The sequence below is a fragment of the Saccostrea echinata genome, unplaced genomic scaffold, assembly GCF_033153115.1.
Source record: "Saccostrea echinata isolate AGI-Se365-2 ecotype Australia unplaced genomic scaffold, CSIRO_AGI_Sech_v1 ptg000034l, whole genome shotgun sequence".
Classification (NCBI taxonomy): Eukaryota; Metazoa; Mollusca; class Bivalvia; order Ostreida; family Ostreidae; genus Saccostrea; species Saccostrea echinata.
The window spans coordinates 6,568,229-6,591,558 of record NW_026889783.1 but is presented as its reverse complement, the minus strand read 5'-3'; the positions used below and the strand labels follow the sequence as shown (position 1 = coordinate 6,591,558).

Below are 23,330 nucleotides of genomic sequence, written 5' to 3'. Positions count from 1 at the left end.
ATTTCAATTGCAATGGAAACAAATACTGTCAATGGCTGAACATGACATCACAACATAGAGGCATCAATATTCAAGATTACGACACTGCAGCCATGGGTAGGAGAGAGCTATATGCGGACTCCGGACCGTGGCTTGAGATGATGTCTCAAAGTAGACTAAACATTTCTATACAAGATAAATAAAGTCCTGCCCAAGTACCAGAGCATCCTGTATCCAGTGGTCATGAATTTCACAAATTTGTGGGGGGGGGGGGGGGGGGGGACCCTTGATCATGCCTTACCTGCTATATGCCCAGGTCCAAAGAAGAAAATTTTCAAAGAATTAATGCATTTTCACTTTCTGATCAGTAGAACCCCTAGGGCCATGAATGTTGCAATTTAGTGAAGACGCCCTTACTCACTGCCCTTAGTTTGTCTGCTAGATGCCCAAGAGGAAGATTTTTCAAAGATTAATGCATTTTTACTATTTGATAAACAGCGCCCTGCCCTCAAACCAGAGCCCCTGACTCTGGAGCCATGAATTTTAAAATTTTGGAAGAAGCACCCTTGCTCATAGTTTGTCTGCTTAGTACGCAGAGCAGAGAAGAAAATTTACAAAGAATTAATGCATTTTCACTGCCCCACCCTAAACACAAGATGCCTGACCCAGGTACTGTATTTCACAACTTGGGTAGTTTACTTAACTTAGCTTATGACAACTATGTGCTGAGTTTGACTGCTTTGTACCAAGGAGTAAAGATTTTCAAAGAATTAATTAGGGATGACAACAAGTATTTGAGTACTCCACTATCCTTCAGTCATACCGACTATCAACTAAATATATTTTACTTGGTAAATATGTGCTACTTTATAATTATAAAAATAGATTCACCTTATTTGTACATGCATCAATGTTTTTGTAATAAACTCGGGTTAGGCTTAAAACCGTCTTAGTTTATTTGCAGTAAGGAAATATTTGCACATTTATTTTGATCGTCAAACATACTTTTAAAATCTGCAATTTCCAATTTCCCTTAAGATAGAGACACCTTTGCTTATTATAACCATTCACTTAATTTGTCAGCTTAGTACCCTGGAGCAAAAAATTTTCTCAGAATTAATGCATTTTCACTATTTGATCAATAGAGCCCTGCCTTGTCACTATAAAGAACCTCCTGTCCCTGGGGCCATGAATTTCGCAATTTTGAAAGAGGACTCAATGCTTATATTGTAATCATGCCAATAGTTTGACTGCTTGATGTCCAGGAGTTAAGATCTTTGAGGATAAATGCATTTTTACTATTTTATTAATAGAGCCCAACCCTAACACTAGAACCCCTAACCCTGGAGCTATGAAGCTCACAATTTTGGAAGAGGGATCAATGCCTATTATACTTGTCCCAACAATTTGAAAGATTGATGTCCAGGAGTAAAGAAGAAATTTTTGGAAGATTACATTATTTTAATGGTTTTGGCACCATCCCTCTGGCCTGAGGGGTCGCGAACCAATTATTCACCTAGATATTTATGAAGAATGTTGCCTGGGTCACCAAAATTAGTAGTTGCGAATGGATTTCAAATAGAAGAATCGCGAATGAAAGATGTCGCGAATAATAATTGGTTTACAGTATTATCAATATATACGTATTAAGTTTCACTCTGGTACCAAAAACTCTTGGAACATAAATTTCAGTTTGGTAAAGGGCCCCTATCTCCTTGTTAACATGCATACAGTTTGCTTGCTAAATGTTTTCAATGAGTACCTGTTATATACATATAACAAATTCAGCTCAATCCTCGGGCCAAAAGCTTGAACCAATAAATTTTCATTTCGTCCCATCCCCTGACCCACATGGTGAAGGATCAGGATATTCCCAATTTTTCTACTGCATACCCCCCCCCCCCCCCCCAAAAAAAAAAAAAAAACACCAACAAAAAAGATAATACTTTTCCAAAATTAGGCATAATTTGTGTCATTTTACATTAATCTTAATTTCATTGTCCATGAGGGTATTTGATATGGAGAATTGAAATAACTTTACTTTTCTAAATAACTCTGTTTATATTCAGTATATTCACAGCCATTTCTTTCTACAAACTGAAAAAAAAAAATTGTCGCCCGCGTGGCGCAGTGGTTAGAGCGTCTGCTCTAGAGTCGCAAAGTAAGGAGTTGATCCTTACGTCGCAGGTTCGAATCCCACTGTGGGACGTGGAGACCGGTTCTTCGGATGAGACCATATAAACCGAGGTCCCTTGTCGCAGTAGGTGCTGGCACGATAAAGATCCCTCACTGCTCAATAGCCTTAAGTGCCGAGCATAGGACAAAATTTGCAGCTCTCCACCGGCAAGTGGTGGCGTCTCCATATGAGTGAAAAATTCCTCGAGAGGGACGTTAAACAACATACAAACAAACAAACAAAAAAAAAAGAAAAATAATTACAATGCAAATGAATTTCAGTACATTTATTTATTTAGACTAGTGATTTAGACATGTATGGTCCATCCAGTTCATATCCAATCTTTCTGTAGTAATTCCTTGTTCCAACCCCTACAAGAGATAGAGAGAAGACTATTTAAATTATGTACACTAAAGAACAAGTAAGTAAAACCACTTGTGGTAGATACAGTACCATGACAGAGTATTTAGGGCATGCACGCGAGTGTACCTACAATATGTACATGTAACTCACACCACTCAAGGTTGTTACAGAATTATGGCAGAGTAACGTATGCACATTACTTCATCTCAAAGGATTTGTGCTTTCTCTCATAAGCAACCTTTTGCAAATTTTACTTCTCATCATCAAAGGTCTGTTAAATCCCGCATTCTTTTTACATGTAATTAAACATTTGAGTTAAGTTTTTGTTATTTAAATCATTCAATTTGTCAAATTTTAATCAATTGATATGCCAATATTGAAATTCTCTAGACAGCCCTAATCACATGAAGAGATCAATAACCTACCAGACATTACAGCTATTAAACAACCTGCCAGATATCACAGCTAACAACCTACCAGATATCACAGATAACAAACTACCAGATATCAAAGCTAACAACCTACCAGATATCAAAGCTAACAACCTACCAGATATCAAAACTAAAAAACCTAAAACCAATCAGATATCACAGCCAACAACCTACCAGATATCACAGCTAACAAACTACCAGACATCACAGCTAACAACCTACCAGACATAACAACTAACAACCTACCAGATATCACAACTAACAACCTACCAAATATCACAACTAAACTAGAGGCCCATGGGCCACATCGCTCACCTGAGCACATTGGCTAGGAAAAAACACAAATCACTTCAGCATTGAAAAGTTTAAGGGGGGGGCTTGGATTTTGAACTACTTAAGGATGCTTCCTTATCAATATAACAAATGGCTTTGCTGTTCTTGAGCAGAAGATTTTTAAACATTTTTTTCCTATATATTCCCCTGTTAAAAATTTGATCCCACATTGTGGACCCTCCCTATCCCCCCCCCCCCCAACCATTTGAACAAACTTGAATCTACACTACCTGAGGATGCTTCCATATCAATATGATTAAACATGGCTTTTCTGTTGTTGAAAAGATTTTTTCCTATATATTCATATGTAAAAATTTGATCCCACATTGTGGCCCAACCCTACCCCTGGGGGTTAGGATTTGAACAAACTTGAATCTACACTACCTGAGGATGATTCCATATCAATATGACTAATCATGGCTTAGTTGTTCTTGAGGAGAAGACTTTTAAAGATTTATTCCTATATATTCCTATGTAAAACTTTGATCCCCCATTGTGGCCCCACCCTACCCCAGGGGGTCATGATTTGAACAAACTTGAATCTACACTATGTAATGAAGGTCTCACATAAGTTTCAACTTTTACAGCCCAGTGGTTCTTGAAAAGAAGATTTTTAAAGATACCACCAAATTTTCACTAATTCTTAATTATCTCCCCTTGAAAGAGGCTGTGGCCCTTCACTTGAACAAACTTGAATCCCCTTTACCCAAGGATGCTTTGTGGCAAGTTTGGTTGAAATTGGCCCAGTGGTTCTGGAGAAGAAGTCAAAAATGTGAAAAGTTTACAGACTGACGGACAGACAGCTAGACGACAGACAGACGATGGACAAAATGTGATCAGAAAAGCTCACTTGAGCCTTCGGCTCAGGTGAGCTAAAAACCTAAAACCAATCAGATATCACAGCCAACAACCTACCAGATATCACAGCTAACAACCTACCAGATATCACAGCTATTTTTGATGAACCATGTTCCTCTCTGGCTATTCTTTCTGCTTCTTCCATAAGTAACATACCAAAACCCTGCAAACAAGTTTTAGTAACACATGTAATATTAGTAACATAATGATGGTTTAACACATTGGATACTTATAACAAAACTGAATTTTTTAAATTGACTTATATTTTGTTTATACATTGAAAGGTCAAAAGGGAAATGGTTATTCCTATAAAATGAACCATATTCCCTTCAATAACCAACCCCTTCCTTTTATCAACCTGTGAAATATTTTCTTAGAGAAAGGGTAACAACTAAACATCATGTTTTCTCCATCTTTCATATTCCACTGGCTTGACTTGCTCTTTACCTGATGTTGGAATTTAGTGGGATCCCTGGCGTGGACAGGGACTACACTTCCGTAGACATGGAGCTCTCTAACAATAGAGCAGCCTGATCGGAGTTCTGGTCTAAATGTGTCGGGGGAACACTTGCGTAATCTCAGTAGTCCTATCAGAATGTCCTGCTCCGGGTCCTCGTATGATAAAAATGTCTCCCAGCCTCCATTTGCACAATAATCTCTTCTGATTAATTCTGCCTAATATTTACATTTAATTTTTCAGTGTAATTTCCAAACTGGTAGAGGAACTAATTTACAAAACCCTTAATTACATGTGCACTGAGACTATCAACAAGAATTTCAAAAGACAATTTTTTTAATTTTTTTTGACATTTTTACAAATCAGCCTAATAAAATTTGACGAAGGTTAATAGTAATTGTGCAACACTATAAGCATAATTGGTCTATTTAAGTTTATGATCATAGTCAGGAACGGTGCATTACACAGATTTAAGTAAAAGATTGTTCAAAGAAAAGAGAAATTGAATTCTCACCTCATATGGCCTGACTTTGTTGTGGATTTCCTGAATTCCTACTTCCCGTGTTCTGACGTCACGACTACTTGTCCCCAGATCTTTCATCCGAGCCAAAGCTAGCTCTCGTAGATTTCCATGCTCTACTCCAGAACTTACTAATGGCATAGGAATATCTCTGTAATCAGCAAAACCCCAAATATATACACAGTACTTCATAAGACACACTGTAATGTATATACATGTACTTATTATATGTTTGTAAATCCATATTTTTATTTTTATTTTTTTCTTTGTTTGTATTATTTTGCATTTATCAATAACTTTGAGACTAACCTCTGGACCCTATAAACTCTGGTCCATGGGGGAACCAGTGCTAGAATTCTAGCTATCAGATCTATGAGGCCACTAGGGGGATAACTCTTGTAGCGACCAGTTTTCCATAATTCATATAAACCTAAATAAATCAACAAAATAGCCTTACATACTGTACATAAAACTAATAGGTCAGCTTAACGAATGTTTTAGAACTTAGTAAAACAAATTCAATTTGATCAACAAATAACGTGTTACAATGAGCATACCAGTGCCTCTGATCACCAGGGTAGGGTAAATTTTAAGACCATCTGCTCGGAATGCTGGGTTTTCAAAAAACTCCTGGAGAAAAATTACATCATGTGATTTTTTCAAGAATATACATCTACATATTTTTCAAAACTTGTGTTCAACAACTTTCTTTAAAAGCCAAAGATAATATTGCAACATATTTTATACACTAATTCACTCTGTGTTGTTTTATCATTTTTATTTATTTATTTTTTTGCATAAATAAAAATACTTCTCAATTTAAAAAAAAAGACATGACTGTAAATTTTACAAAGATAAGATTTAGCAAAACTTGTTATCATAAGTAAAGTTTACAATTATTTACAGTTCATTTTACTTTTTCTGTAGAGGTACATATATGTTATTCATGAATTTCAAAATAGAACAACAATTTGGAAAATGATTACTCACATGTAACTGAGGGCAAAATGATTCAAAAGTGATCAATGAAAAGAGAATGTACCGGTACTAACCAAAAAGAATGCAATTAACTTATAAGTTGGTCCACTTACAAGTCAGATGTATCTTTTAGGCTATTTCGGGGATTTACAATTGACTCTCTTAAAAGTCAGTACATCTTTTTGATAGAATCGTTTGACATTTTGAGATCAATGCTCTAATTTTACCTCTGTTCCAAATAATGTTATGGGAAATGACACCAATACATGTATTTAATCTTTTATTCTCAGCAAATTAATTTCATATCAATTCTCCTATGTATTTACCTGTGGTATTATATCTGGGGATGGGATTACCTCTGTGAGCTAGAACTCTAAAAGCTTTCTCATAAATGGCAATAACAATGCCCTCATGTACAACTTTGTTTTCCAAAACTCAATCTCAACCTCCTTTTTTTTTTTTAAATCTCAGTTTACTTACAATGAACTGTTCGACATCTCTCTCCCAGCCCACGTTAGGTAGGTCAGGCATCATATGAGCTACTACTTTAAACCCAGCATCTTTAGCCATCTGGAAAGACTCTGTTACTGCTTTTACTGTGTGGCCTCTATAAGACATAGCATACAACATTTAGGGTTCTTTCTGGATTCATGTTCCAATGTTTCAAATATACTTTACTAATTATACTGAATCTTCTAATGGTCATGTGGCTCTTCACTTGTATGAAATGCTAAAATAGAGCAAATGTTTAAAATATTTCATGTAATCTACCAAGACTATGGAATATTCCGTTTTCTGCCACTTACAGGCCTACAATTCTTAAATTTTTTCTCTTTTTGCCAGAGTTTTGTTCACCTGTTTGTGTCTCTTGCTACGTCTTCATATACACTCTGAACTCCGATCTCTAGTCTAGTACAACCATAGCGAAGCATGTCACTAAAAAAAACAGATTATGTCTTTCAATACAAAGTTTACATGTGTGTAAATGATGTGCAAACAATAATTAATAAGCACCATAAAGAAAACTATTTTGAAAAAAGTATACAACATAAAAATGTGAATACAATGTATATCGACAAGTTTGTGGGCTGATGCAATAAAATTGATATTATGTACATGTAGTAAGTGCTTACAAAATTAATAAGGAACATAAAACAAGAAAAGTTTAAGAAGTGTTGAAAATTTTTGCTTGACACATTAATAATTTGCCAAATAAAGACATAATATTATCACCCAATGCTATCGCCGTTGAGTTTCATGATGTCCGGCAATGTGATTGTTTCTCAATGTCTACTCCCTCTGCTTCAATACATTTTTCTTGATGAGATTCATTGGAGTTGAGTGAGACTAAGACCTACCTTGTTCATATGACTTTGCAATGTCATGAACAGCTGATTTCAATGCATAATATTGTAATGGATCCATACATAGGGAAAGATCCTCACTTGATTATGCCGGCACAATTTGTTTGACACAGTTAAATGTCTGCCACACATTAGCATCGTCATGACTGACTTAAGACACTCTGACTACAATTTGACATTAAGTGTGCTTAAGTTCCCTCTCTGAATCTTTTTTAGGTTTCCCCACCTGGTCATACCATTGCGTACAAAAACATTACCAATTTATTAAAATTAAAAAATAAAACTTATGACTTAGAGTTTATTCTATAGACAGAAAATATGATGCTACCTAAATGTGTAAAACTTCATTGATGCATCTCTATGAAGTTTTGATTTTATGGCACTAGTCCACATACTTTTTGAAAACCCCTCACATATGAACATTTCTACAAGTACATGCAAAATCCAAACAGTGTTCATAAGACTGATGATTTATGAATTGAAATTACCTTATGTGTTTACGGAGACAATAGTCTGGACGAGTTTCTATGGTTATTCCAATGCATTTTGTCATACTTTTCTCAGAATATCTGAAATTAGCATAAAGATAAATTTAAATGCAAACCAACCTTCTTTCATTTTCAGTGAACTTTCTGAAACAAATAAACTAAATTTTGTGTAATAATCAGAAGCATCATACTTGACTGCCTCGTCAACACAGCTGCTTGTATGTCCAGACAATGCATCGTGTAAATTCCTAATAAAGTAGTCTCTGTATTCATCGGCCAAACTCATGAATGTGCCACCCATCACAATAAACTCCACTTTGTCCACACTGTGGCCCAGTTGTTTTAACTGTAATATTTACAAAATTACCAAGACTGTCAAACTTTATATTCTGGTCTGTATCTACAGTGTAACTTAAGATTCTGAATCTACATATACATGTATGTAAAAACTGGAAGATAAAAATTTAAAGATGTTTCTATGATGCTTTTGCAATACACTGTAAACCACTAACTACCTGTTCCACTCTGTGTCTTGTCTGTAAATATGGATTGTACCTGGCTCTGATCGCTCGCATAGAAGTTGGCTACAATAAATCAACTCAGTATAAATTAATATCTGCCAAAATATTCCATACCAGGTTTTTTCCGACTTGCTGAAAATCTAATATTGTAAGCCAAATATATGTGTGTGTGTTACTAGACGTACATAAACTGAAAAATCCTAAATATATATATGCATTCATTATTGGTATTTACATGAGAAGCACTGCTCACAAACTAAAAATATTTCTTTTTATTTTTATATCCCTGAAATACATGTCAACAGTCCACTCTTGAATTCCTGCTCTCGCAATTTGACATCTTCAAGGCATTTTGTGATCTTAAAGAACTTGCGTAAAATAAGGAACGTACAGTATTTCTGGTCTGCATCTTTACTATAAAGGGTTTTAATCCACTCCTGTCATCTTATAAACAATTGAAGCTGAGTGGATCTGAACCTTTGGCCAAAACATGCTTAATTACCTCATATCCTGTATAAGACTGTGTGGAGTATTCAAAATCCGAGTCTGGGCCACCTGGACAGTACCTAAAACAGAATGTAACTCATTAATACAAAATCCGAGTCTGGACCACCTGGACAGTACCTAAAACAGAATGTAACTCATTAATACATAATCCAGGTCTGGGCTACCTGGACAGTACCTAAAACAGAATGCAACTCATTAATACATAATCCAAGTCTGGGCTATCTGGACAGTACCTAAAACAGAATGTAACTCACTAATACATAATCCAAGTCTGGGCCACATGGACAGTATCTAAAACAGAATGTAACTCATTAATACAAAATCTGAGTCTGGGCCACCTGGACAGTACCTAAAACAGAATGTAACTCATTAATACAAAATCCGAGTATGGACCACCTTGACAGTACCTTAAACAGAATGTTACTCAAAAAATACATAATGCAAGTCTGGGCCACATGGACAGTATCTAAAACAGAATGTTACTCATTAAAACAAAATCCGAGTCTGGGCCACATGGACATTATACCTAAAACAGAATAAAACTCATTCATACATAATCCATCTGGGCCACATGGACAGTACCTAAAACAAAATGTAACTCAATAATACATAATCCAAGTCTGGGCTATCTGGACAGTACCTAAAACAGAATGTAACTAATTGATACATAATCCAAGTCTGGACCACCTGGACTGTACCTAACACAGATTGTAACTCTGGGTCAAATCTGGGTCAACTTGATAGTACCTAAGACAGAATGTAACTTATTAATCTGGATCATCTTGATAGTGCCTAACACAGAATGTAACTTATTAATCTGGATCAACTTGATAGTACCTAACATAGAATGTAACTTATTAATCTGGATCAACTTGATAGTACCTAACACAGATTGTAACTCATTAATCTGGGTTATCTTGATAGAACCTAACACAGAATGTTACTCATTAATCTGGGTCAACTTGATAGTACCTAACACAGAATGTAACTCATTAATCTGGGTCAAATTGATAGTACCTAACACAGAATGTAACTCATTAATCTGGGTCAACTTGATAGTACCTAACACAGAATGTAACTCATTAATCTGGGTCATACCGGTATTGATAGTACCTAACACAGAATGTAACTCATTAATCTGGGTCATCTTGATAGTACTTAACACAGAATGTAACTTATTAATCTGGATCAACTTGATAGTACTTAACACAGAATGTAACTCATTAATGTGGGTTATCTTGATAGTACCTAACACAGAATGTAACTCATTAATCTGGGTCATATTGATAGTACCAAACACATAATGTAACTCATTAATCTGGGTCATATTGATAGTACCTAACACATAATGTAACTCATTAACCTGGGTCATCTTGATAGTACCTAACACAGAATGTAACTTATTAATCTGGACCAACTTTACAGTACCTAACACAGAATGTAACTCATTAATCTGGATCATCTTGATAGTACCTAACACAGAATTTAACTCATTTATCTGGGTCATCTTGATAGTACCTAACACAGAATGTAACTTATTAATCTGGATCAACTTGATAGTACTTAACACAGAATGTAACTCATTAATGTGGGTTATCTTGATAGTACCTAACACAGAATGTAACTCATTAATCTGGGTCATATTGATAGTACCAAACACATAATGTAACTCATTAATCTGGGTCATATTGATAGTACCTAACACAGAATGTAACTCATTAACCTGGGTCATCTTGATAGTACCTAACACAGAATGTAACTTATTAATCTGGACCAACTTTACAGTACCTAACACAGAATGTAACTCATTAATCTGGATCATCTTGATAGTACCTAACACAGAATTTAACTCATTAATCTGGATCAACTAGATAGTACCTAACACAGAATGCAACTCATTAATCTGGGTCATCTTGATAGTACCTTACACAGAATGTAACTCATTAATCTGGATAGTACCTTAAACAGAATGTAACTCAATAATACATCAAGTATTTATTTAGCAAAACTTATATTGACAGAAAGTTCAAATCTGTGTGATGATCATTTTATGCAACAGAGTATGTAAGACATTTACAGTTTTGACAATATAGCTATGCTGGACGGACTGGCTGATCTAGCTGTCCTGTTGAGTGATAAAATAGAAGTCGCTAACTATGAAATAAACTTGCTCCAAAAACTTTAATCTGGGACACTAATGTAAGGGATACATCAAAAGCTCATCTCAAGCTAGAAATGAACAAGGATTAGTAATGTCCAGAAAGTGTAACAGATGGATGAGGATATTTCAATAATGATCAAACGTTCTTTAGAATCTACAGGAACATATTCTATAGAGGTGTAACGATACAGTGATACATCGATCGTATTGATCACAAGGGCTCAGGATACGCATATTGTATCGAGTTGTATGTATTGTGATACAGTACAAATTAATTTTCATTGTTTTTTCAGTAAAATCTACATATAACCTAACAAATTTTAACGTTCCAAAATGGCTGAAAACAAGTTAGCAAAGAAAAAATTACAATGCTAGGACTAAAAATTCCACTTATAAGTAAGTTTGGTTATGTGTATCGAGACATTCTTTTTATATTTTCTGTATCTGTGGAGGTTAGCAAACAGGAATGAGTAAAGATAACAGCTAATTAAATTGTTGACAACTCATACTGTATAGTAATACATGTTGTATCGCAAAACCGTATCGTGATATGTATCATATCGTTAGGTAGCTTGCGATACTTAGGCCTTATGTTTTAATGTAATACTTTCATTGAGCTGAAATCATAAAATAACAATTTTCTTTGATATATATTTTTGAATAAGAAGTCTACATGTGTCATACTTACACACAGATGTTTCCTGTCATAGCAATGTGTGGACATCTATGTGGTTTACACATAACAGCAACAACAGCTATCTACAATCAACAAGTACATATGTACTAAAAACTACCAAGGTCCTATGATTTATTGTAGCAATCATAAATTAGTCATATAAATGAATAAATTATTATAAACTGTGTTAACAACTAACAAATTCATTTCCAAAATATTGATACTACACAAAAATAGTTAATGCCAATCACTCTCAGAGTAACTCTGTGTGGAGTGTACAACATCGCAACTTACATTGAACAGAGACAAAGAACTCCACTGGCAAGATAAACCATTGAAATCCAGAAGATAATTATTTACCATGTGTATTATTACTATTATGTGACTGAACTTTGCCACACTTGGAGCCTTCCAAACAATTTGTACAATGTATACTTTATCTATAATTCCAGAATACCAATCCTGATCCATTTAAATTTGATTTATAATTTTTTTTTCTACAGATAAATTGGCATGTTGAAAATTTGATAAAATATATTATTGCCCTCATATATACCTAAAATTCTGCTAAATAAAGAGTCTCTACCTTCTGTGGTTCAAAAGCTTAGGAAATGTTAAAGTTCATGACAGAAATACAGAATGACAGATGGACAGACAAGACAAAAACAATACTGCCCCCCCCAAATCTTTGATAGATCTAAGGGCATAAAAATAAAGCACAATATGTGCTCCATTATTATCAATTATTATGCTTCCTGTCAGTTTGTCTTTATATAATCAATACTCAACTATTTTTGCATAGTGTTTTAAGGATTTATATAGTGTAAGCATACTATGCCGAAATAGTGCATGGCTTCTTTTACTGAAGAAAATCCGACAGCGCCCATGCTGGGGCTCGAACTCATGACCCCAAGATTGACAGTCCGACGAGCTACCGATTATGCCACAGACGCCGTTATCTAAAGCAACGTATTATAATATATATAAACTTGGTTTCAAATATTTAAAGAAAAAAATAAACAAAATATTTTTTATAAAATAGTTTTTTGCAATTTTTTCCCCTTCATTCAACTAAAATTCTCTGAAACTATCTGTACATATACCTAATCCATGGAACATTCAAAATTAAAGGAAAAAAGATTATGACGTACATGTCGTACAATGTGACGTCATAATAGGGGTGTACTAACATGAATGTAAGAGGTGATGAAACATTGGAAATGAAGAAAATATTGTCGTTTTATACAACAGTCAGCATAATAATAACAATAGTGTTGTGTTTTGCATGCACTATGCCTAAATAGTAGTCAGGGTTTGACACATAGCGCACTCGCCTCCGGCTCATGCACCATGTGTCAAACCCTGACTACTATTTAGGCAAAGCATGCAAAACACAACACTATTATATAATACTTACCCCACTGGCTGTGCGAACAGGCTTAGCTTTTAGCTTTGGCAGAAGAATCTTAAATAAATAGACCTCTATCATTACACATAAAAGAAATGCTTATCTGTAAATCAATGATGAATATCTTAAAAGATAAAAAAAAGTTATAAACTGTATTTTGCAATCTTCTTTTCAAATATTTGGGAGGCATTTTGATAAATGATAATCATGAGAGACAAATACATGCAGCTTATTATCCTACTGACCTTTTTGTACTCCTGTGGGACAGCTGCTATAATATCCACCAATCGGGGCTGACTAGATAGTCCATATTTACTGGAAACTTTGCTTTTGATTCTGAAAAATATTTTAATTTAAAGAAATAAATCAAAAGTTCATGCAGTTCTTGCAAAATGTGTTAGGTAAAAAGTCTTTCAGCTGTCATACATGTACTTTCAGAATCTACATGCCTTTGTCTTAAAAGCAAGATATCTTTGTTACAATGTTCAAAACTGTAGTCAGTTGTGTTCTTTAATCTTAATTGTTATTTCCTTATTCCCTTTGTTCCCAAAAATTTATTTCAAAGGGTCATAATGAACATACATTAACCTATATGGTGAAAAAGAGGGAGATTTACACCTCAAAACTTGTAGCAGTTTTACACTTTGATTTGAAATGAAAATTTGGTCTCTAATGACCACTACAATAATTAAAAATTTATATCAACAGCAATGAGGTAGACAAAAACAACACGTACATAAATTATGGGAGAAGTTTTTTTCATGCTCATCACAAAAACTTTAAGTGGCTGATTACATCTTTGTTGATATTGCCTGGAAGCAATAATTGTCATTGTTCATTTAGTTACCAAATAAGCAAATGATGTATTTAGATGATTCAGATGTATAACAAGTTCATTTTTCTTAAAACAAGACTTGTATTTCCTGCCATGGCCGAAAGTAAAAGTAGAGATGCAAAAAAAGTATAAAATCAATGCAGATGCACTCTTTGTTAAGGCATGCTATATGGTGAGATCTATTTTTGTACAAATATGATGTCATCTTCCTGTTTATCTGTGCGTCTGTCTGTACCAAATTTTTGTCACAGTTTTCTCAGCAACTACTCATTGCATATGCTTGAAGTTTTAGCACAAACTTTGTCCACACATGCTATATGGTGGGATTCATTTTTTTTACGAATCCGATGTCAACTTCCTCTTTATCCATGTCTGCATGACCGTACCAAATTTCCATCGCAGTTTTCTCAGCAACTACTCATCACTGATGCTTGAAATTTTAGCACACTCTTTGTCTAGGCATGCCATATGATGGGATTTGTTTTTTTACAAATCTGATGTCAACTTCCTATTTATCCATGCTTCTGACCATACCAAATTTTCGGCACAGTTTTCTCAGCAAACACTCAAGGCAGATGCTTGAAATTTTAGCACACTCTTTGTTTAGGCATGCCATATTGTGGGATTAATTTTTTTTTTTTTTTTTTACAAATCCGATGTCAACTTCCTGTTAATCCATGTGTCTGACCGTACCAAATTTTCGTTGCAGTTTTCTCAGCAACTACTCAAGGCAGATGCTTGAAACTTTAGCAATTCTTTGTTTAGGCATGCCATATGGTGGGATTCATGAGAGCTTATATTCACATCAGAGTGGGGTTATTACTAGTGAACATTAGCTCACAGACTTCTTGTTTGTTTTGAAATAGGTGCATAAGGAGACACACACACACACAATGTACACATTTGTGTTCAAAGGCTGATAACTGGCATTAAGGAAAAAATAAGGATTGTTGAGGCAATCAAAGAGATGTTAATTTAAATAAAGCGGTTCATGAAGAAAGCCAGAACTGATGTGTTCAAAAACAGCAACTGTGGCAAGATCCTAAAAAAGCAGTCTGCATTCTGTACGTCTAATTTTTTAGATGTTTTAATTAAACTTTAGGGATGACCATTTGATTGTGAAAGGGGGGAGGGCAAAGGTTTTAAATGTATAATCTGTTGAAAATAAATTTAATCTAGCAAATAATCTGTCTTTGTCTGATAGTACTCCATAATAATAATTGGTATCTGTTCCATGGACATTTTTACCAGGTAGTCTTAACTGTTCAGGATGACATCTTTTCCTTAGATGTGTTGATTAAAAATGTTAATTAAAGGTTGATATCCATTTTCCCCCTTTTTACCACCTTACATATTACAGATGACAACTTTTCCTTCACATTTGTTGTTTTATTACCTGTCAAGGTTGGCATCTTTTCCTTGACTGTATTGTTGCTTTTACCACTTTACTTGCAGCTATTGGTTTCTTTTCCTTGATTGTGTTGTTATTGACCAACTTTACCTGTCAATTCGAAATTTACTTTATTGTTGTTTTTACCACTTCACCTGTCAAAGTTAGCTTCTTTTCCTTGATTGTGTTGTTGTTTTTACCACTTCACCTGTCAACATGGTCAATATTGGCTTATTTTCTTTGACTTAAGCTGTGTTTTTACCTTTACCTGTTCAGGTTAACATCTTTTCCTTGATTGTGTGCTTGGATTAACTGGTTGACAATTTCTGTCACTGTCATTACAAGCAACTCTTCACGAGTAGACCCAGGAATGATTGCTAAAACACAAGGTTGAATTATTTATCTTGAGTTTAGCAGTTTAGGTCTTTCTCTGTATTAGTGATTTCGTCAAAAAACATTTTATTCTACACAATTAAACAAATATATCGTTCTAAACAACTGCAGCATTATCTTACTTACTTTTGGGTTTATTCTTCCCCATGTTTTTTTTCCCTCCAGAAATAAATATTTTACTTTTAGTCTTTTATTCACTCATCGTGTTAGCACGACCTTCACCTTTCCTTTTCTGGAAATGAAGTTAGACTGATGTTCTCGCATATTTTTTCGAAAATATAAAAATAATAATATACTAAATGCCTTAATAATGCAGTTATATATTTCTTTTCACAGAACAATTTTTGAATTAAATTAACTTCAATCAATCATATTTTTTTATTTTTTTTTTTAAATGCGAAAATGATTGAAAGCAGTGCACGAGTCAATCTGCCCCCGTTGTAATAATGCTCAGCTTTTAGCTGTCTTAAAAAGTATAAAACTTGGCTTAAAAGCATTATTGTTTTAAGAAAAATATATGGTTTCACTTTACAATATTACAGTTTCATATGAAATTAATTTAATCCGATTTCTACTCAGAAAAGGTTATTTTGCTTCGGGCTTTTTTACATCAGAAGAACAATGGGCAGATTTGGATGCGTCATAAACCGAAAGTAGATTTGCTTGTTTACAATCTTCACAAATCTTGGGAAATGAGAGGAATTTTTGCTGTTTTGGATTCTTTTAACAACGGAAAGAATTTTGTTTAGAAAGAATAACTTTAATAAAAGAAATCATCATTGGAAACAGTATAGTCTGAAAGAAAAGCAAATACAACATTGTTACGGCTGCGTAAAATATGGCGTAATACGCAATTTTGGGGAAATACCACGACTGCAGAGAACATCATCATGAAAGCAATTATCATCACTTAAAGAAGCATCATAATGTATTGTCTTCAGTGGTTGATTCCAGTGTTACTTATCCCCAAACCCCTGAACCCAGCATTGCTCCATAATCATGCCATGTTCCTGGTACTCTATCTGACTGGGTTTTTCTTGGAGAGAAAACCCTGCACAATATGCAGCATCGTTTTCATTGCTGCTGTGTTTCTTATTTGTTACAACTGTGTGGGGAATTGCATCTTCTGGGGATGTCCCGAGGAGGAGTGCGGGGACACCCAGTGCAGAAGTGTGGGGTTATGAAGAGATGTTCCATTATTTCAAAAATGGAGGAACTATACATTCATTTATCTTGTGCTGAATTTTGTTTACTTTTTCAGATGTTGAAAACATCTTATACAGTGCATGATCAAGTTTTTAATATTTTTAATAATTCAGGCATGAAGCTTAATGCTGCTACAGAAATGTATGCAACATACACATATTTCTTTTTCTTCTCATTGTAAATTTGTTTAGAAGCTTTTTTGAGAAAAAAACTTGCTGACTGCTGCTCTGCTCATAAAGTTATGGAAAGCCACTCATTGCAAAGATTTCTAAATGTGTGTCAAATTATTACTGTACACCTACTGTCAGCCTTATGTGGTTGACATTTGTTACCAGGAATGCTAGCAACACATTTATAGATTTTTGACTTAAGTATGTATATAATACATTTTGTTTAAGCTTACTTCATGGTTTTGATCACCTCTGGTGTGAAGGGTTGTCATTGTTGTACCAATTTGTCATCGCCTGTTCCTTGCTTGTCATCCAACCATTGTCACATTGGTGATAGTTAAATATTACATCATTAACCAATGCAATTTAAACTGTGATTATCATTGAGAAATTCTCTTCATTATTTTATTAAAAATTTGTAAACTTCTTCATTGAAAATTTTGCACATACAAGTATGTATACATCATCAGATTGTTGTAAATCATATTCTGCATCATTTATATAATTTGCAATAATGCTGTAGCCTTAAATATTTCTTGGGTTTTACGTATTTTTTTTTACATTTTCTTTAGTATAAACATTTTGCCACAATGCACTGATCTTACTTCCAACAAATCCAGTTGTAAATATTTTAATATGGATGGAATGCTATGTTCCTATAATTTGTCCCATGTTATAATTAATATATATGCTTGTAATATAAACATCATAATATTGAAAATACATCATGTTCATAATATAACTTACATATTTTTTTTGTTGAGAGTTATATTCAAAATAAATACCTACCTTTTCCAGTTTGTTTTGTCAATTGTATTGTGAACAGCTTTGAGCCAAGAAGAATCTTGGGTAAAAAATTTTTTAGCCCTCATCAAATTATGGCGACTTTGACCTCCATATATTTCTGATTCCATAGTTAATCTGAAGGAAATGATAAAAGGAAGATAACGAACAGTGATCATTCTTAAAAGTCCATTAAGGCATATAATTAACAAGGCCAAACCTACTTGATCTGCGCATTTGTTTTAACGCAGCGTTTCAGATGCGTCATAATGTCCTTGATTGCCGTAACAATTGAATACAATAATATCACAGTAAAAATGACGTCAAATTTCACTAAAATATTTCGCTGTTCTTGCATACCTGGTAGGTCTTGATTCAAGTTGATTGTGCTTGTTGAAATTAATAAGCCACTTTGTAATATATATGCAATTTCTTTTTGAGATATTTTCAATTTCTAAGTAAATTACAAGTTTTATTTTATTTTAGTTTTTGGATTGAAAAACTACTGCAACCAAAGTAATTACATGTAGTCTTTCTCCTTGTAAATGTTTATTTACCAGTTTTGTTGATAACTTCAATATGCATGCAGTAGATTAACTTTTTAAAAAAATTCTGTCATTTAAATGCAACCAAGAAGGAATATTTTAGTTTCCTGCATAAAGTACATAAACTTTGTAATCTTATTGCCGTTTTACCCCCCCCCCCTTCTGTTTCCACGTAAAACAACGTTTTGTGTCAAATAAAATGAAGAATGGAGAGAAAAAATTTTCATAATGTAAGGGGTATTTAATTTTGGGAAACGTATTCAATGCAACAATCATTTGTTGATATATGTAAACCTACTGCGACTTATAAAGTACCTTAGGTATAATTTTAAGTCCTATTTTTGTGTTTTGATAAGCCCCCTTTTCACTACAATAAAGGATACCCCCGATTTTCTTTTCATTTTTTTAAATGAAGAATGGATATTGCATAATGTGTGAAAAGCAAAAAATTCACCATTTAGTTTTTTTTTTTTTTTTGATTTGTCAATTCCATGAGTTTTTGAACTGTCACAGTGTGATTTCTGCACGAGTGCATGATCTATCTCAAGACAGTTTGATCTAATGTTAAGAAATGAACGAGTCTTGTCGCAATTCGTAAACTTACCAGGCCGAATTTTTTCCCTAATCGAAAGATCAAATGCCTCGTAATTTGGAATTTTACATCCGGGTGTTTTTTTTATAAGGTAGTTTTGGCATATAATTGTGTGTAAAACCACAAAAATGGTCCATATTTTGAACTTCCCCCCATTCTGCTACAATCAAGATAAGGAAACAAAATTTCAATCAAATTTTTCTAAGCTCGGAACATACAAATATATATCCAAAATTAAAAAAAAATTACCGGTCCGTTTTCGTAAGTTCCAACTAGATTGGGCCTCGTGGAGAAACTCGTGTACATATGATGATGATCTACCCCGAATATTAGGAAAATGCCTTTTTATAATATACATATATTTCCAGGCAAGCTTGGAATTTTCCAAGCATATACATTATAACTATCATCAATAATACTTCAACTCGAAGAACCCCGAAACCATATCAAATAAATGGCTGTACTTAAAAAAAAGCATTCTTATAATCTTTGCCTTTACACCTAAGTAGAAGCCAATGTAAACTATTTTGTCCCAAACAATAGACTTATTTCACAGTCAGATTATAATAATATAACATGTATACGGGTGCACACTTAGTTAAATCAAAATGTTGGACTAGTGATGCCACATTTAGACTTCTTTCATTACAATCTTATTTACGAAGAACAAAAATTCTTGCTGTAGTAAGGTTTACTTGTTCGAGAATTGGTGTAAAATCAAAAGTGGATTCTCAAAAAACTGCAAAACACTTTTACAAAAGTCATTAACATGAAAAAGAACTACGCCCACTAACTCTCGATTCCTGCCTAAATTATACACCCATTTAATTCAATATCATTGACAATTTGGCCATTAAAACTTTTTTGAATGTAAAGAAGAGTTCAATAGTAATTGATTAATAATCAAGTACCAGTGTCAAAAAGTTCTTCTTTAAAATTACAACTCTTTTTAGGGGAGGGGGGGGGGTGTAGACGATACTATCCATTGAAATCAGGCTTTAAAACATCACCAGATTATAAAATACCCATGGATATGGATAAATGAGCCCTAATTTTTTTCGTATGTTTAACCCATGTAAAATCAAACATATTAGATTGATAAAGTACAATTTTTTAGCTGTAATTTCTTCTGCAATTGGTAAGGAAATGGACATTTTCGCTGTTTTTTGTCTGTAAACATCTGTTCCAGCGTTATCTCTCTTTGTTTTCCCAAATTAGTCATGCTTTATGTAAATTCATAAAAAAATATCTATAAAAATACCCAAAATCATTCAAATGTCTTAGCTTTTGAAAATTGACTCTGATGTAGGCGGCAGAACAATACCATCGTTCGCAGTTCTTTCTTTACACCTTGTACAATTAATTATAAAAACTAGACTTGTTAATATCAAAAAGACAACTACTTCAATAAAATGGAACTCGGAAATTTTCATATTTTGTGATAGGTCATCTACAAAATTAATTTGTTTAAAATTCTGATTCTACACACAAGTACTCTGAGGTCTTTGTTTGTAAGGCTCATTATTTGAATTGTATTTTAGAGGAACTATGATTTAATTCTATGGATGGAAATCCAACTTACACCCATACCTCCCTTTCTAAGGAGGAAATTCTTCAAAATCATATGTCCGTTTTATAGATAATGTTAATATTCCTAACAATCAAAATGAATTTGAATTACCATACCATTACTGGATTCCTAAACTTGTTAAAATCCTTACAAACAAAGATACATAGCGGGTTCCAGTATATGTTCTACCAAGCCTCTTTCTTTACTCCTCACTAAAATATTTACTGGAATGAAGGAGACACTTCAGGAGTACTGTTCAAAAGTATATTCGAGAAGTGGTGTAAATCAGATGTGGATGCTTAAAAACTCAAAAGAACTTTTGGAAAATTTGAAATCACAAAATTTTACTAAAATCAATAGCATCAAAACGTACGACTTTTCATATGTGGAGATAACGAACAGTATTCGAGATCAAAAGTCCATTAAACATTACAAAATAGGAGCAGAGCAAACACGGACCTCTAAGACATCAGAGGCCTGCCGACCGGTCACACCCGCCGTGTGCTCCTTGTCATGATCGAGAAATAACGGAAAAATTCGTCGACAATTCAGTGTAAATAATGGCCTAACAATTAGTATGGAAAAAGTCAGTTAGCATTTGACTTAATGATAGATTGTATTTGCTGACAAGGTCATTGTATCGACCAATGGTCAACAACCATTCCCCACGATAAATTGAAGTCCAGGCTTTTTCGACATCATAGACAGCTGCTTTTTCAATAAAAATGGAACTCGTAAATATACTTACTTTGTCACTGGTCATTTACAAAATTATTTTGTTAAAAAGCACTCTGTACACACAAGTACTCTGAAGTTGATATTAAAAAGATGCCTGAGTTTCTGATTGACAATATCTATGTAATTTTGGAGATCAGGTCTTCCAACAATCTCTAGGAATTCCCATGGATGCCAATTGCGCCCTCTTATCAACAGACCTATTTTTGTATTCATATGAATGAGGATTTATTCAAAAACTTCTACACGAGAAGAAGAAAACACTTGCTGTGGCCTTCAACTTGAATTTAGATATATCGACGACGTGTTAACATTAGTTACTTTCATTCATATGTCGACTCGATATATGCCAGTGAGCTTGAAATAAAAGATACCAGAGATTCTGACACATCTGTTTCATATTTAGATATTTTACTAGAAAAAAGACGTTAATGGTAACCTAACAACCAAGCTTTATGATAAACGTGATGACTTCAACTTTTCAATCGTCAACTTCCCTTACTTATGCCCTTATCACCTGCATATGGAGTTTATGTCTCCAGTTGATTCGATACGCAAGAACATGCTCTACGTATAAACAATTTCTAAAACGAGGCAAGCTATTGACAGACAAGTTGACTAAACAAGGATATCAACAGTCTCGTTTGAAGTCATATTTTCGCAAGTATCTCGGTCGATACAATGACCTTGTCAGAACATACAACTTATCATTGTGTCAAATACTGACTGACGTTTTTCATGCTAATTGTTAGGCCATTATTTATACACTGAACTATCTACGGATTTTTCCGGTTTTTGTTTCCCATTCATGACAAGGAGTACACGGCGGGTGTGACCAGTCGTCAGGGGATGCTCACTCCTCCATGACACCTGATCCCACCTCTAAATTTTGAGGTCCGTGTTTGCTCTGCTCCAAATTTGTATCGTTTCATTGGACTTTCGAGACTGTATACTATTCGTTATCTTCATATTTCATTGATATATTAGAGAGGTTGAGATCTTAAACTTGTATTATATTTGACGTATATTTGATTTTGATGTACAAGTATACGTTTTTGTAATTTGTCTCTTGAGAATTTTAATGACGTGTAACATGCACTTCGATCGGTGTCTCTGTTTCAACTTTTTAGAAATATTGTGACGTCAGTTTGAGATTTTATAGTTAGTAAACAAAACATGGTGAAAATAAGTGCTTTTGAAGCTAAACACCCTAAATAATGTACTACAATCACATTTTCACAAATAAATTTACTAATTTTTATTACAAAGGAAAATTTTTTCACTTACGTGTAGATGCTATTCTACAAATTCTAAGAACACGTAAAAAAAAAAACTTTTCATCACTAAAGCAATTATTGATGACGTAATATGCGAGGGATTTAGGGAATTCCCCTACTAGACGTACCCGTACACGTGCACGTATGAAATCTCAACCTCTATATTAAAAGGACGGTGGAGTGCCTCATTGGCAACAAGACCAAGTCTTCAGACAAACTGTTGGAATTCCGTTGGGCAATAGTTACCGACCTGTTTTTTTTTTTTATATTCTTTATTTAAAAACTTCTTCAGGAGAGTCATAGTACGAAAACTCTTGCTGTGGCCTTCAACTTGACATTTATAGACATATTTTATCAATTAACAATGGTTACTTTCATTCATATGTTGACACAATATATCTCAGTTAACTTGAAATAAGACACTTTACAGAGTCTTCTACATCTGTTTCATATAGAGGATTTAAATGTTTTAATGACCATAGATGATGACAACCACCAACTAACTAAATTGTATGACAAACGAGATGGTTTCATAGACTTTTTCATCGTCAACTTCCCTTATTTATGTAGCAATGTTCTCAGTAACCTGCAAAATGCAGTAAAACAGTAAGACA

General features: G+C 34.0%; 1 protein-coding gene across 1 annotated transcript; it reads right to left on the bottom strand.

Annotated features, from left to right (window-relative positions):
- Window positions 1-2,430: 2,430 nt before the first annotated feature.
- LOC133199654 (elongator complex protein 3) lies at window positions 2,431-16,052 on the bottom strand. Its single transcript, XM_061335526.1, has 17 exons — window positions 15,965-16,052; window positions 15,714-15,822; window positions 13,466-13,556; window positions 13,230-13,277; window positions 11,825-11,895; window positions 8,971-9,034; window positions 8,463-8,531; window positions 8,139-8,293; window positions 7,948-8,028; window positions 6,951-7,031; window positions 6,576-6,702; window positions 5,675-5,747; window positions 5,427-5,547; window positions 5,112-5,268; window positions 4,588-4,815; window positions 4,222-4,303; window positions 2,431-2,526 (listed from the first exon to the last, which is right to left on the bottom strand). Exons 1-17 carry the CDS (start codon window positions 15,984-15,986, stop codon window positions 2,450-2,452), a joined length of 1,656 nt encoding a protein of 551 aa, XP_061191510.1. The 5' UTR covers window positions 15,987-16,052; the 3' UTR covers window positions 2,431-2,449.
- Between the last annotated feature and the right edge of the window lie 7,278 nt (window positions 16,053-23,330).

What these genes read in the sequence shown, in the direction of transcription:
- LOC133199654 (XM_061335526.1), bottom strand. Translation starts at nt 15,986, where the DNA reads ATGGGGAAGAATAAACCCAAAA. An exon ending in AAAGATGTTAACCTGAACAG is followed by an intron (nt 13,557 to 15,713) that starts GTAAAGGTAAAA and finishes AATATTTTTCAG; the next exon opens with AATCAAAAGCAAAGTTTCCA. An exon ending in CAAGACACAGAGTGGAACAG is followed by an intron (nt 8,294 to 8,462) that starts GTAGTTAGTGGT and finishes TAAATATTACAG; the next exon opens with TTAAAACAACTGGGCCACAG.